The 15,982-nt window shown below is 35.1% G+C and overlaps 3 protein-coding genes across 5 annotated transcripts; 1 reads left to right on the top strand and 2 right to left on the bottom strand.

Annotated features, from left to right (window-relative positions):
* Positions 1,851–7,174, bottom strand: LOC104780445 (putative receptor-like protein kinase At3g46340). Of its 2 annotated transcripts, XM_010504946.1 has the most exons (13): positions 7,096–7,174; positions 6,375–6,918; positions 5,812–6,290; positions 5,591–5,735; positions 5,426–5,497; positions 5,273–5,344; positions 5,118–5,195; positions 4,907–5,015; positions 4,530–4,718; positions 3,327–3,453; positions 3,160–3,225; positions 2,755–2,944; positions 1,851–2,643 (listed from the first exon to the last, which is right to left on the bottom strand). In XM_010504946.1, exons 1-13 carry the CDS (start codon positions 7,172–7,174, stop codon positions 2,235–2,237), a joined length of 2,559 nt encoding a protein of 852 aa, XP_010503248.1. In that variant the 3' UTR covers positions 1,851–2,234. The 2 variants fall into 2 exon arrangements, with proteins under 2 accessions (XP_010503248.1, XP_019099904.1); XM_019244359.1 differs by lacking the exons at positions 4,907–5,015; positions 5,118–5,195; positions 5,273–5,344; ... (3 more) ...; positions 6,375–6,918; positions 7,096–7,174 and having other exon boundaries at positions 1,851–2,634; positions 4,578–4,727.
* LOC104780444 lies at positions 8,154–8,655 on the top strand. 2 transcript variants are annotated; one of them, XM_010504944.1, is made up of 2 exons: positions 8,154–8,394; positions 8,440–8,655. In XM_010504944.1, the coding sequence occupies exons 1-2, from the start codon at positions 8,154–8,156 to the stop codon at positions 8,574–8,576; spliced, it is 378 nt and encodes a 125-aa protein (XP_010503246.1). In that variant the 3' UTR covers positions 8,577–8,655. The 2 variants fall into 2 exon arrangements, with proteins under 2 accessions (XP_010503246.1, XP_010503245.1); XM_010504943.1 differs by having other exon boundaries at positions 8,154–8,655.
* LOC104780443 (receptor-like protein kinase HERK 1) lies at positions 9,052–12,442 on the bottom strand. The gene is made up of 2 exons (XM_010504942.2): positions 12,068–12,442; positions 9,052–11,911 (listed from the first exon to the last, which is right to left on the bottom strand). The coding sequence occupies exon 2, from the start codon at positions 11,882–11,884 to the stop codon at positions 9,392–9,394; it is 2,493 nt and encodes an 830-aa protein (XP_010503244.1). The 5' UTR covers positions 11,885–11,911; positions 12,068–12,442; the 3' UTR covers positions 9,052–9,391.

Raw genomic sequence — 15,982 nt, 5'->3', positions numbered from 1 at the left:
TTTGAGTCTTACTTTTTCAGTCAACTCTAATTTTATTACCACAAATATCTCGCCATCATTATAATATATATATATATATATCATTATACCAAAACTAGGGGGTCAAAATGGGTCAAGATTAATGAGTCAACCCAATTCAACTCAACTCATGAATCCTAATGAGTTCAAAATTTGACTCTAATGAGTTGATAGGTTAAATAAGTTGATGACTAAATGAGTTCATGAGTCAAATGAGTTTGGTTATAATGAGTTTATGAGTTAATCACTAACCCATCAATTTCTTCATTATCAACCTAATATCATCAAGATCATCATACTATCAACATCATCATACTACCATCATGTAACTATCATCATCATCATACCTTCATAATCATATTAACATCACCATCATCATATCAACATATATATCATAGTCAACAACATGATGTCATCATCATCATCTTATAATTTTCTCCAAAATCCCAAACCCGTAATTTTCCCGCCAAAATTTTGAATTTATAAATTTTCCGCCAAAAACGAAAACCCACAATTTTCCCCCCAAAATGCAAATCCGTAAAATTTTTGTCAAAATAGCAAACCCGTAAATTTCCCGCCAAAAACGCAAACCGACAATTTTTCCGCCAAATGCAAACCTGTAATTTTCTTGCCAAAACACACCAGAAAGTTATGATGGTGATAATGATGATGATGGTGAAAATGATGATAAAGATTAATTATAATTATTTTCTATTAAATATAATTAATTTATATTATAATTAACCCAATTATTCATCTAACTCATATAACTAAATGGATTCATGAGTTGATCCAACCCAATTGTTAAATGAGTTGAGTTAACTCATAAACTCATTTAACTTTTAACTCATTGGATAATGAGTTGAGTTGGGTTGAGTCAACCATTTTGACATCCCTAACCAAAACATGACATCTTAATTATACAAAGCCAAACTCAACATTAACAAAGAGAAAAAAAGATTCGGCGGCCATGGCTTCCCAATGCACAAGTGACTGTGTAAACGTCGAAAATGATGCCATTTGGGTCCGGCCGGGTACAACTTTCGCCAAAATTCACAAGTGGCCAGCTGCAGAGGCAGAGTTCATACAATCAATCAGCCACGGCAGTAACCAGGGTCGTACCACAGCGATCGAGAGCATATCTTGTAGAAAAATGTACCTTAGGAGCTATACGTTCTCAAGAAAAGAGGGAAACGAGGACAGTGATCAAAGATGTTTTGGAGGATGTAGGAAGGAGGTTGCGAAAAAATGTACGAGGAGGTGTAAAACCACATCGCATAGGGCATTGGTGGTCATATTCTTAAAGAAATATTTGCTTTGTAGTTACCCTAATAAGGTTAATGTTAATGAGTGAAGTAATTTTATCAATAAACAGATGAATAATAACTAAGTTTTTGAAAAATTTATCAGTGATGGGTTTCAATATAAATGAAATCTTATAGCACTTTATACATGTATCATGAAGATTGTTCCAATACAATACATCCTTCATTTCTCTTCACAATATTCTGGTTTACTAATTTTTATCATAAACAAAACACATATAAGATATTAACCAATTTTCAACAGCAGCTTGCTTATGTATTATAAGAGCATGTGCAATGGGGATCTCTCACCATAATTTCTCATCTAATATATACATTGTTATTTAATTATTAGAATAAAAAACTGGTTTTAGGGGGCTTTTAAAACAAAAATCTAATAGCAAAATCTAAAACTAAGTTCTAAAATCTAAAAACTATAAAAACAAATATAAAAACTGAATTAAAAATCAGCATCAATTCATGACCATAAATTGAAAATGTTGAGGTTATACAAGTGTAATAGACCAAATCTGATCCCTTGCCAAGAAAAGAAATTTAAACAAAAAAAACAAGGGGAACAAGTGTATTGTTTGAGCAGTCACTTTTATCGAATCCTAAGAGCCATCAAGTTAGGAAAAGATTTTCGATTCCTTCTAGCTGTCACAGTATTCATATTTCCTCAATCCTCAAGATGGAAGGAGAAGACTCTGTTTTTAATTTTTTCCAAGCCAACAAAACTTCCCAAGTGAGGAAGATAACCGGAGAAAAGCGAAGTCTGTCAAAACATTCGGTATGCAGTATGTTCTTTACTTGTAAATTTGTGATGTCTAATAGAATCAAGCACTCCTCTCACCAAAGAAAAAATACCACCAGCAGAAATACACGGATGTGAGCAAGACGCCTATGTAAATACTACCTTGCACTAGGGGCCACATCAGTATCAAAGCTCGAGCTAAGTTCCAAGGAACCATGGGAGTCTGAGTCCTTGTTCTTACTTTTCATAGAATTTTCAGAAGTTATACACTCTTTTAAGTCGATAACAACCTGGGACATGTTTGGCCGTTTTTCTGAAGAAGGGTTTGCGCATGACATACCCAATTCAAGAGCTCTCCAAACTGAACGAGAGTTGTATTCACCATGAAGGTTAGGATCAACAATCCTTGTAATATCTCCTTCACTAAGCACAAATGCCACCCATTCTGTAATGTGAGGCTTTTCGCGGGCTTGGTCAATCACATGTTGGTTTGTGATCATCTCTAGTAATACAATCCCAAAACTGTATACATCGCTCATTTCAGCCAACCGACATGTTCTATAATATCTGGAAACAAGAAGATGAAGTAGGATTTATATATAAAAGCAGTACAGATGAATGTCAACTGAAATGACAACATGTATATATATATCAAGGGAATGAACTAATAGTACTTACTCGGGATCAAGATATCCGGGAGTACCAGCAAGGACCGTTGAAACCTCTGATTCATCTCCAACTTGAAACGATTTTGAAAGCCCAAAATCTGCGATTTTGGCCCTGAAGTGATCGTCCAACAATATATTGGTACATTTGACATCTCTATGCACCATCGACGGTCGGCATCCATAATGCAAATATTCCAATCCTATATATGCAACAGACTCATTCATGTTAATTGATTGTCAGAAATTCAGTTGAATGAAGACTTGGTAGAAAATTGTTAATCATCATTATACATTCTGGTCCTTTTTGTAATATAAAGATGTATAGTCATATATGTGATACATTGATATTCACTAATAACATGAATGCTTTTGTAATGAAAACAAGTTAGCGAAACTGTTTTGAGTTAGCCCGAACCTAGTGCAGCATCAACACCTATTTGTAGTCTGCTGGTCCATTTCAAAACAGAGTCACCTTTTTTTCCTGTATTTGAGTCAGAATTAGCTATCGTATGAATCATTTATTTTGATTCAAATGACTATTATATATATATATATATATATATGCGTGTATCCATATTTCACCAGACAAATGATCTCGTAAGTCTCCATTGGGCATGTATTCGTAAATGAGGGCCAAATGATCTCTTTCATCGCAATATCCGATAAGGCTTACCAAATTTATGTGGTGAACTCTTAGAAGAAGTTCGACCTAATGACCAACAATGAAAAAACACATTGGTTGAACATGATGCTAAACATATACAAAAAAATCTCTATAAAGTACTAAGAGTCCAAATGGTTGTACAATTGAAAATGTTGAAGGAGTTTAAAAAAATTATTCAACAAACTTTCACCATTTGAATGAAAGGAGTTGAAAAAAAATTATTTATCCATTCAACTTAAAAAGTTGAAAAAATAAACTGTATCAATTTTTCCATTTATCTCCAAAATAGTAGATGAACAAGTTGAACATTTTTGCTGTAAAATTAGTTTATTTTTTCAACTTTTTAAGTTGAATGGCCTTAATAATTTATTTCAACTTGTTCAACTCTTTTCATTCAAATGGTGAAAGTTGGTTAAATATTTTTTTTCAACTCCTTAAACATTTTCAATTGTGCAACCATTTGCACCCTAATTCTACAGAAAAATTGTTCAACTTGTTCATCCACTATTTTGGAGATGAATAAGTTGAATAATATTCAGCCCAATTTTATTCAGCTTAATATTTTCAACTTCTTCAATTTTAAACAATCATTTGTTGCCTAAGTTCGTTTAGTCCCAAATTGGGCAACTGTAAAAGTTAACAAATTTCATTAAAATAATAAGATAATTTTTTTTTTGAAAATCATATGTAAGTATATGGTTTCATTATTAACATGAATTAATTATTATATAAATTATTCAGATATAACTAAGACAATTAAGTAAACATGACTCTAGTGTTGTTTTTATTTATTTTTAAATTTGCATTTTTGTTGTAACTCATATTTAATCATCATAAACTTTTGGTGTTTTTATTTCGAATTACATCCATAAATTAAGAAATTTTAGAAAAATACAAATTTTATCAAAGTTTCTTATTTAGATTAGAATTTTTTTTTAAATATATACAAAAATTAGGTTAATCTCTTTTTTTTTGTCACCCAGGTTAATCTCTTAAATTAATAATTATTAGTGTATAAAATAAGAAAAATATTGTGGTCTCAATATTATTAACTTATGAGGTTTTACGGTATATATAGATTATACTTCATATATTGTTAGAAGATCTATGGCATATCATACCTCGGCCTTGAAGTGTTTATAGCCTTGTGATGATGACTGCGAGAGTACTTTAACCGCTACTTGATCTGAATCATTCAGATAACCATGATAGACGACGCCAAACCCTCCTTCCCCTAGAGCTATTTGGAAGTTTTTTGTCATTTCCACAACTTCTGAATAAGTAAACCTTCTCCTTTTTGTCTCAATCAACTGTTCCGATATAGCAACTAGCAATGGGAACAAAGATGTATAGAGAAAACTTTAGTAAAACAACCATATCATTGACACCTTATAGTTTATAGTTGTTGATTGATTGATGAGTCTCTGCAAAAACCTGGACTCGAATGCTTCTTCTTTCTGAACACAATAATGAGAATCAGTACCACTCCGATGACCACAACTGCGGAAATAGCCAATGCAACCATCATCACTGGAAATTTCTTTTTTGGGACACATGAATTGGATAAACATTTATTGCCATCGCCCTTCTTGTCATCTCCATCAACACTGCAAAATAATATACTGATCTTTAAGTATTCTATATGCACAAGCCTTGTGCCACAAGTCAAGGGATCTTCAATGAAAATGTATGGACTGATATGCTTTTACAATAGCTGTAGTCCTTTCTTTTCTCTATCACGTAGGGTCTTTGGTATTGAACCATTCAGTTTGTTCTTCCTTAAGTCTCTGTTAAAACAAGAAAAATCTTAGTACTCAGGTGAACATGATCCATGAGAATACCCTATAGCATACTGGAAACTTACATGAGCAGCAACGATTTCATGTCAGCTAGAAACTCCGGCACCAGTCCGGTCAAATTGTTATTTGACAAGTCCCTGAAGTTTGTAATAAATCGGTAAAAATGTCACTGGCATGTCTAATTAGTTTTCCTTTCGGTAACTAATAAACATACTTACAGCTTTTGCAGATGGGTAAGATTTTGAATTCCAGTTGCTATATTTCCCGTTAAACCACTTGAAGACAAGTTTCTGTTTAAAAGTCCAAGTAAAAAGAACAAGTGTGAGGAAGTTAGATAATGTTTTCTAACCAGTCTAAAATGGATTGTGTAATAAAGGTCTCACAAGGAAATGATTCTTGGTGGCGTAGTCACATTCGTGTCGTGGCAACTTAGACCCTCCCATAGAAACTGCCGTGGTACGCATGGGTCTCCTTGCCATGAGATTCTACTCAATCTGTTGGCGTTTTTGATGTTTTTTATAGCAATCACTGTCATAAAGTTTTACGCACATGTTAAATTTTAGCATACACTATGTTTTGAGTAATTAAATTTTAAAAAATGTACCATCATCTGCGTTTGTTTCAGACTGTGGTAACTTCATAACTGTCAAAACTTCAATGGCATTAAGCAGAGGAGGGAGCGTTGAATTATGATTTCTTTTAAGCTGTAACAAGCATTTTCCTACTTCACAAAGAGATGGTACCCGGGTGTAAACAGTGGTGACCCCTAGATATTGAGGCCTCATAGTGGGATAAATTTCTTCTCCATTCCACACAATGCTGAACTCTCTAGTCTGGTTGGCCTGTAAAGCTTGTACCTCAGTGAAGTGGAAATATATGATTAATTTATCATTAGGGAACTCAAGATCCTTAGAAAAACTCAACGGTGCACTGGCATTAGCAGGTATTGCGGCGGTCATGAGCAATTCTTTCGGCACAAAATAGCTATTAAGGGAGTTATCGACGTTGAGAGCTGTGGAAATCTGCTTCCATTCTGACTCAAAATGTGGAACCCATATTCGATCGTGTATATCATCTGGGAACCTGCGGTTCATATAATCTTGCATTAGTAACCATCAACAACCGAATGAGAAAAAATCTTAGTATCAATATTTAAAGCTGATTTACCTTGTAACTTTTGTTGATTCACTTAGGTAGGACCTCAGTATCGACTTCAAAGAACTTGATCCTGTGTTGTAAGTATCATTTGGTAGAGCCCTTAGTTCCAAGGCCGACATGATTGGCGTTGATGTGCCTGTCTTAATGAGACACACATCCAACGAGTTTGACTTTGGTATGTGAATGATCTCCTCCCATGTGTCACCATTTACATGCTTCTCCAAATCTATTGTTACCCAAAAATTAGGGCCTATGTACAAATCAAATCTAGGAGAAACGTTTTGACCATCGTAATTTCCATAGTTACTTGTAGCTCTGATCAAATAATTTCTTCCCTTGTGCACACTCAGATTGTAGCAGTTTCGTAGACCGTCTGGAAAGTATCTCAACGTTGTCTGTGATTTTGGGTACTTCCACTCTAAGCTTGCATCAATTCTACCAATTTTCCCACTTTGGATGAAGCTTGAATCTGATGAGAAATTTAATCCAGTTTCCACCTCAATATAAGGAGACTGTTCACTTGGGGATAATCCGCAATCCAAACTGATGAACTCTGCATTAGTTTACGTATCAGATTCTTTGTTTAGATAGTTTACAAGCATTACCAAATAGCACTTAATACGACAGACCATGCTCATGCAAATAATTTTACGGGTCTAATAACATATTTCTTTATTTCAAAAGGTATACGAAAATTATCCTAAACGTTTGAATTAAAATGTGGGTTTACCTGTTTGTGCTTGAACATGGTGAACAAAAGAGGAGGCTACTATTAGTGCCATCAACAAAAACCTATGGGAACTCTCCATATTCTCTCCGAAGAGAAACCATAACAGAAAAGATTATAAACAATGGGAGGACATCTCAAGAGAGCTTACCATGTAACGCTTCGGAAAACGTGAAAACATGTCTTTGTTCAGGTGACGAATGAGTCAATACGTTATACGTCTCCTAGTCCTATAGTGGGTAACACTTTTTATTTGTTAGTCTTTTTTTTTTGGTCAGAAAAATATTCAACTTGGCTTCTTTATTTTAAAGAACTTTTCAATACGTGAATAAATTATGAGAAAGAGAGATGGAATCATGGAACTAGCTAGCCTTTCTAGTGGGAATCCAACGAATGAAGAGTTTAGCATAGTTACTCTTCTGAACCCAAGTATCAAGGAAAACGCCAAACTTTTGATGGTACACACAGTAAGGTGTTATTTGTTGTGGATCTCATGGAATAAGCTGAACATCTGATTTCACCAAATTTTGGTCATCCCAACATATCTCAATTTTTTCACCAATAATAGTCCTTTTTATCTTTGGTTTTAATTTTTTGCCAATTCTAAACTACTATATATACTTGATATAGAAAGATGCTTCTGAAGTGATTTAAAAATACAATTTGTAGTCTACTATTGATGCTTGTGAACTGACTCATAAATACAATACTTGATATAGAAAGATTAAGAGAGAGAGAGAGATAGAGATTTTAAGTCGGAAGAGTGAACGGATTTGAGAATGCAAGAGGGATATGGGGAGATATTTTAGGGATGTTAGAGACCTTCTCTTTTTTGGGTAATGCTTCTTCTTATATAGTTGACAAGTATACAAGAATCAAGTTGAGAAAACTTCTCAAGTTTTTTCTCTGACTTGGTATTTTCTACCAAAGAAAATAAAAGGAATATATTTTGATACGGATAAGGATTTATGAATATATATAAAAGCTACATAAACCCAACGAACACAACAAAAATAAGGAGTGCACACTATAAGTTAGAAGTACCCTCCAAAAAAGCAACCATGGCCTCCAAATGCATAGATGATTATGTAACTATCACAAGCGACACCATTGGTGTCCGGCCACTTATGACTTACGGCAATGTTTACAAGTGGCCAATGGCGGAGGCGGAGTTCCTACGGTCAATCACCCACGGCGGTAGCAAGCGTCGCTCCACGGTGGCTGACAGCATATCTTGTAGACAAATGTACCTTAGAAGCTACACTTTTACCACAAAAGAGACCGAAGAGGCCGGTGGTGAAGGTGGTGGCGAAGCCGTCGACCGGAGAAACAATCGGAGTTGTTTAGGAGGAGGGAGAAAGAAGGCGGCGAAGAAAGCTATGAAGAAGAACCAAAGGTCGTCGTGTAGGGGGTTTGTTTTCAGACTAGTATGGAAATGTTTGTCTTGTGCGTCCACTACTAAGGTTGCCAATATCGACGATTGATGCAAAACTATCCATTAGAGATGAGAATAACATTGTCAATTAATCCGGTCTGGTTATATTTTACTACCCGCTTAAACCAAGTAAACCCAAGAAAACCAAATAATCATTATTATGTTTCACAAATGTTATAATTCATGAAAATTTGCTTCAAAACATCTAGAATTTTGAATTAATTCATAATTTTGTTGTAGTGAATTGTGTTTAACGTAATCGGAAACTATCTTTGCTTTTGCTAAACTTGTTAAAATTAGAATTCATTGACCCGCCGTTGACCCAAGTCGGTTTGGTAACCCATTGATTTCCCGGATGAACAGAGTTTGTTACTAGCTGAACTCTTAAACTGGAGAAGAAACCGTAGTTCAAGACGTGGTCGTGGTGAATGAAACAAACAAACCAACGGAACCGGACCTATGCTGTTCCAAGACAAAACCCAATATCGATTAAAGATGAAAGAACCAGTTTTCTCAAACCAAACAAGAACAAGAAAGAACTATATTCTGACTTCTCTAAAATTACAATACAATTGAAACAACAAAGAGTGTTAAAAACATCCATATAATAAAAAGAACAAACAAATCTCAGACAATTTCAAATGAACATCAATAAAATACAAACTCAGGATAAAGGGAGAGAGAGGAATAAAAATGAAACAGAGGAAACTTTTTTTCACTGATGAAGAACAGAACAGAACAGGTCGAGCAGAGAACAAAGATCCTATCTGAGAAAAAACCTGATGCTTTTCCTGGTTTACATAATTTGCTTACTTCTGCTTCTGTATGTAAGAATCACACACTACATGTGCCAAAATCCCCTCACTATCTTCCCTCAGATTTCACCAGTTGAGAGAACACTTTACTCATGGAAACACCAGAGAGATCATCAATGCTCGATTCCTCGAACTGTCCCGTTGTCCCTGGAACGTTAACACTCGTGTCTCCACGACTGAAGTTGTTGATCTGTGGAGGCAATTCACCAATCATATTCGTGCTGTTATCTTCTGGTTCACCATCTATGACTGCTTCTTGAAGCTGCAAAGCGTATTCAAGATTCCACAACACATCTCCCATAGATGGTCTATCTACTCCGTAATCCGCCAAACATTTCTCACCTGTTTCCGCAAATTTCCTTAACGAATCCGGTCTGATGTTACCGCGAAGCGACTGATCAATGATCTGATCCAGCTGCCCTTTCTTCTGCCATTTCATTGCCCATTCAGCAAGATTCACCATCTCTCTTGGAAGTGTTGGGTCTATAACAGGTCTAGCACAGAGAACCTCAAAGAGAACAACCCCGAAGGAGTAAACATCGGATTTCTCAGTGAGCTGTTGCCTTCTGAAGTACTCAGGATCAAGATACCCGAAACTTCCTTTCACAGCAGTACTTACATGAGTCTGATCAAGCTCAGGTCCAGTCTTGGACAGTCCAAAGTCTGCAACTTTAGCCATGAAGTTCTCGTCTAGCAATATGTTTGCAGACTTCACATCTCTGTGAATGACAGGTTTCGAGTCACCAGTGTGAAGGTAATGCAACCCTCTAGCCGCGCCAATGCAGATCTCAAGCCGTTGCTTCCACGTTAAGCTAGGGTTACCTGACCCGTAAAGATGACCCTTTACTGTTCCATTCTCCATATACTCATATATCAGTATCATCTCATTGTTCTCATCACAATAACCAATCAGAGAAACCAAATGACGATGACGAAACTGCGATAACATCTCGATCTCTGTCCTGAACTCCGCAAGCCCTTGCTGAGATTTTGGATTCCCTCTTTTCACAGCTACCTTTGTGCCATCATTAAGCTCTCCTTTGTAAACTTTACCAAAACCTCCCACCCCAATGTTACGACTCTCGTCGAAGTTATTCGTAGCGTCTTTCACAGCAGCAAAGGGAATACGGTAGTTGGCATTGGTAGTTATACTTGTAAGCGTAGTACCATTAGAGTATTTGCTTCCCATTGTAGCTGAAGTTCCATTTATTGAAAACGGCATCCAAGTCTTCGAATGACCATCTTGGCCACGTTTCCGCTTCTTATACAACACAAAGCAACCTCCCAAGAAGACTAACGCAATCAACGAACCAATGGTTGAACCTATAATCATCCCAACATGATTCTGCTTAGTGCTTGAACTACTACTACCGGGCACAAAATCCCCTGTACTTAGCTGACCTTTAGAGTTATTCATCTTCATGATCTCCAAACCATTCACAATCGCGTTTGGATAATCCGTGTGAACAGTCGATGGACCGATGCTCACACGGATTTTATTAGTACTCTTAGGCGACTGCGTGACAAAATCCATCGAGTACGCACCAGCCAATGTGTTATCCACAAGAGTGCTAAGATCAATATCAGTAGCAGCAGTCATTGAGTCAACATAAAGATTGAAGTAAAGCTGGTTTAGAGCCAAACTAACGATATCGCAGAAGTGGAAGCGGAAGTAGTACTGAAAGCCTGGCTCAACATCGAACTCCCATGTGACATTGAAGTTGCTATTGGGGTTATCCGCGGAGTTCATCTCAGTGCAACTACCGTAAACAACTCTTGGAGCAGAGTCCTCTGTAGCATAACCGTTAACATAGTTAACAGTTGCAACTTTAGAGACAGTCTTAGCTAAGTTCTTCTCAAGGAGAAAACTTGAGTCAGGCACCCAAGTTCTCGTAAGTGTATCGTTGTTAGCCGATACAAGCGGACCTCCCATGTTCACTCTATGAATCGTTTCAAGAGCTTGTAAAGATATGTCCTGACTCTGCGCAGGGTTGCCTATAAACTTTGGTGTACCAGTGATCAATGTATCAGGAACTGAGATAACTTCAATAGCATTCACAAACGCAAACGAACCACCGGAGGGAGTAAACGTGAGGACTAAATCATCCTTATCAACATTCAAAGAGTACTCTTTCACAAGTCTAGTACTACTAACACTGAAATCACTCAAAAGCACATGAGACTGAGACGAAACTGTGAATTTAGCTGAACTCATTTTGAAGCTTTGGTAGTCAAAAGGATTGAAATGGAGACGAACCCAATGACGACCAGGAGAAACAGAGAATTTGTAGGTAGAGACTCCGGTGAAGACTCTTGCCGTCTGGTAAACGTCTGAGCCTTCGCCAGCGAGGATCTCTTTGGGAGAAGTAAGCAAGTTCGAAGAGAGCTTATCAGACATGAAGACTCGACTCATTAAGGTTCCATTGCTTGGTGAGCCACAGTTGATTAGGTAATTGTCTTGAGGTTTGAATCCATGGCAGATGCAAATCAAGATCGAAATCGTTGGAATCAAGATGAAAGCTCCGAACTTTTCAATACCCATTTTGATTCAACAGAGAAAAAACAAAACCTGAGAATGGGACAGATCCGGAAGAAAGAAATCAAGAAATTAGGGTTTTGTATTTGTTATATGAAGTTGGAAACAAAGTAAAGATGGAAACTTTCCAAGATCAAGAAAAGACCAAACTACAGAAAAAGTGAGAGAGAAACAATAAAATTTATTTACCTTTTAAGACAAGAAATCTAGTAGAAGTAACGGTCCCATGAAAGACTGATCAAGGTAATGAATAGATCAAGAAACTGAATTTTTTTTTTTCAGATTTTGAGTGTTGGGGTTTGGGTTTGGTTTGAATAAAATATAGCCAAAGCTGTACTCATAAAAAGAGAATAGTTTACAGCAAAGACCAGACTGGTTACAGGATGTTTTTGAATCTTTGTCTACTCTGCAAAATATGAACTTAGGACTATGAGAAGAACAGAGAGAAGGAGAACAAAGAAGATGAAAGAAAAAAAAAATCGAATTTTTCTGGTTTGTATTTTTTTCCCCTTTTTTTTGACTTTTTTTTGTTCTTTTTAATGGCTAAGGAAGGAAGAGAAAATAAGGAATTTTGAGAAAATGATTAGAAACGTAAAATTATTCGTCGCATTTAATATGTCAAATGCATAAAGCTGTTTTTTATTTGTGGTCGAAAATAGTAAAATACAAAAAAAAAATTAATTGAAAATGGTTAGATATTTGTTTTTTATCTTATTTCAGGTGCTTTGGCTATGGTGGTGGTTTACAACAAAGTCTTTGTTTGGGATTTTTTTTTTTGTGAATTTTGAAGATATTTTAAACCTTTTTGGGTTGTATTAACTTTTGCATAGTGAATTAAATTCTTGTCGATCTATACTCTATAGTATTTGCTTACCTTACTTATTACTAGAATATAACAATATTACTAATTACGTCTTTAATCTTTAGAAATCTTGTTCTTTTTGTATTTATGCATATCTTTTTGGGTTTGTAAGATTTTGAGGGAATGACAACATTTTAGTTTAACCACTCCATTATATATAAACCATATGGGACATGACACATGTTATCAATTAATTAATAGGAAAATAACAAGATCCCACTAATGCACCTTGTGACATTATTCTTAAATAGAATTATTACCCAACAAGACACCGCAACCAAATATATTAATATTGTTTTTAGTGGCTGGCAAAAATTGATAGATGCAATAGTGAAGTTTGAGAAATGATTTCATTTTTTTTGGATTAAATAAGTAAACCAAGATTGGTGGAAGCCCATAGCATAGTACTTCTTAGACCACGTCTACTATGTACATGGTTTTATCTTAGTCTTCCTCACATCTAACTAAAGCATGAATGTTAAAAATGAAAGGTTTCTACTTTATATAGCTTTTTTATAGGTTGGGTTTGTCGGCAGCTTTGACTGTTTTCTCCTTTTTATCTTAAGATAGAGTAAAGTTAATTATATTTTCCATTTATCGGTTTCAACAGACTGGCCAATTTGGTATACAAATTATAGAGTAGTATTCATCTAAGGGTCAAAAGACTCCAAACCACAAGTTGGGCGGCCTATTTGATCCGCCACCCTGTTACAAGCTCGTGGAGAGCCGTTCTGTTCAAGAAACACTAACACTTTATATATATATATATATATATATATATATATATTGATGTATTAAAAAAATTCAAATAACGTTATAAATGTCATATAGTGTATCTGTTTCTATCTTATGGTTGTATAGCGCGATACAATTAGGGCTAAGTCTATATCATACTTATCTTGGTGACTTGGTTGAGTGGAATGTAACGGGTAAAGCTGTTGTATACTCATAACCTTGTTGGCATGTTGGCATATTGGCATTAGAACTACGTTACAGACGCAAAGACTAAAAATGAGTTCAGGGATAAAAATCTGGCACTTTTACGAACATGACATAACCGATAGTAATGTTGATAAAATCTGTCACTTTCATCGTTTCTCGGTTACGCGCATGCATTTCTGGAATATGAAGCATCATAATGACGATGGTGTGCAACTAAAAGGCGAAAATTATGAAAACTAGACGAATTCGTATGTGCGGAATGCCTTGTCGTTGAGATTGAACAGTGGGAGCTAGCTAGGTCGTATCCATTACTGTGGCATGAATCATGAATAGTATACCATTAAATCAACAGATATTCTCAAAAATAGCACCAAAATAAGTTTTTTTCCAAACTTATCACAACATCTTTAAAATTCCAAAAATAACACCAATTAATCTTTCAAAATTAAATCCTATATTCAAAATATTAAACCCTACCCCTCAAAACTATACCCAAGATGTGAAATTGAGAACCCAAACCTAAAAAAAAAATTCTAAAAATTAATTTTAAATATTTTAATGTGTTAAATAGTGTTATTTTAGAAATTTATGGAATGTGTGTGCTATAATTGTCCATAAAACTTGTTTTAGTGCTATTTTAGAGTATTTCTCTTGAATCAAAGCCTATCGACCACCAGATATTTTGTTGAAGAGACTGGTAGTGTAGAAGAGACAAGAGACACACAATTTTTAACGAGGTTCAGCAAATGCCTACGTCCTCAAACTTTGTTGCAAATACTTCTTGAGCACAATTACAGTTAGTGCTCAATATTGGACTTATACAAACCTAAGATCTTCTCTTAGCTTGTTCCCAATCTATTTCCAATCCACTAAGAGATCCCTAAGATCAACAACAATGATTTACACCCATGACTCTCAATTAAATACAAAAACCCTCACCCTTTTCTCCCCAAAGATGCCAAAAGACTTACAAGGTTTTTCCTCTCTTTTTACGTTCTGGAGAGTTAAGTTTCTAAGTCATATACCCTCTATATTTAAGAGATTTCGTGACTCTCATAAGGCTAACAACTTTCCTAAAATCAAGAAGAAATATTCCATTTAACTTTATTCTTTGTTAAACGAATATTTCCTAATCTCATTAAATCTTCTAAATATATTCAAGCTTCCTTTTTCTTCGTACTTTACCTCCAAGTAATATCCTAAAACATGCCTTAAATATATCTTCACAACCAAGACATACAGACAAAATCAACAGGCATTTGATGCTCTTTTGTCGAACAGAGGCTTGTGCATGCATCAGATGCATGTGCCAAGACAGAAGCTTGTGCAGACATATTTTGTACCGCTTCCTAAACTTCATCTTCAACTTGAGTTTGCCCAAATACACTTACAGAGACAACCATGTCGTGTGGGATCATTTGAAAGTTTTTTTCATGGACCACATTTGGAACATTACGTAGCGCCATTTAGTTAATTTGTAGACCCTTATGACCACTATAAATACTAGTTATCCATAACTATCATGTATACATTCCCATATATTTTATGCTTATTAAAAGATCTTTGAGGTTTGTTTAATTTCTAGACCTTTATGACCACTAAACTAGTTATCGCCTTATCGATTACTATTATGCATGTTACTCATTAATGAAATTTTGAATTTTAAGTAACTGAACCATTATACCGATAGATTAGGATAGGCAGGGCAAATTAAGAGTCTCTATCGAGTTCTATGTTCAGTCTCTCTAGGAATTAAAAAATCCGTGGACAACTTAAGAAAAGACAAAACTGAGACATTCTCCTAATATAACTATTTATTTCTTAGTCGACGTTCGAAACCCTACACCAATTTCAACCTATGATTACGACTAATATGCGAGCAAGTCGGCTGAACACATGAAATTCCAACCATACAGATTTGAATATTCATGAATCATAACTACATTGATATTGTACAGACGTATTTACGTATATATCAATTATAAATCGGATGAACCTGATATAAAAAAACAACAACAAGAACAAAATATTGGATGAATATTTACTTTCAAAGTTTCTATTAATGGGCCCATAACAATATACAAACTCACAAAATATCCACTCCACACGGAGTCAACCCCAAAATATTAGACCAAATTCACTCAATCAGATAAGCTGGACCAAACTGATAAAGTGTGAATTATTTCTTCACAAACTCAAGTTTGAATTCATTTGATATTCTCTTTTTTTTTTTTTTTTTTTTTTTTTTTTTTTTTTTTTTTTTTTTTTTTTTTTTTTTTTTTTTTTTTTTTTTTTTTTTT

Source organism: Camelina sativa, chromosome 4 (genome assembly GCF_000633955.1).
Source record: "Camelina sativa cultivar DH55 chromosome 4, Cs, whole genome shotgun sequence".
Classification (NCBI taxonomy): Eukaryota; Viridiplantae; Streptophyta; class Magnoliopsida; order Brassicales; family Brassicaceae; genus Camelina; species Camelina sativa.
This window is presented reverse-complemented; position numbering and strand designations above follow the sequence as displayed.

Excerpts from the sequence above, each read along its gene's own strand:
- LOC104780444 (XM_010504943.1), top strand. The coding sequence starts at position 8,154 with ATGGCCTCCAAATGCATAGATGATTATGTAACTATCACAAGCGACACC.
- LOC104780443 (XM_010504942.2), bottom strand. The coding sequence starts at position 11,884 with ATGGGTATTGAAAAGTTCGGAGCTTTCATCTTGATTCCAACGATTTCG.
- LOC104780445 (XM_010504946.1), bottom strand. The coding sequence starts at position 7,174 with ATGGAGAGTTCCCATAGGTTTTTGTTGATGGCACTAATAGTAGCCTCC. Across the intron at positions 6,291-6,374 it reads GAATCAACAAAAGTTACAAG|GTTCCCAGATGATATACACG; the intron begins GTAAATCAGCTT and ends TATGAACCGCAG. Across the intron at positions 2,644-2,754 it reads CCCGGATATCTTGATCCCGA|ATATTATAGAACATGTCGGT; the intron begins GTAAGTACTATT and ends TCTTGTTTCCAG.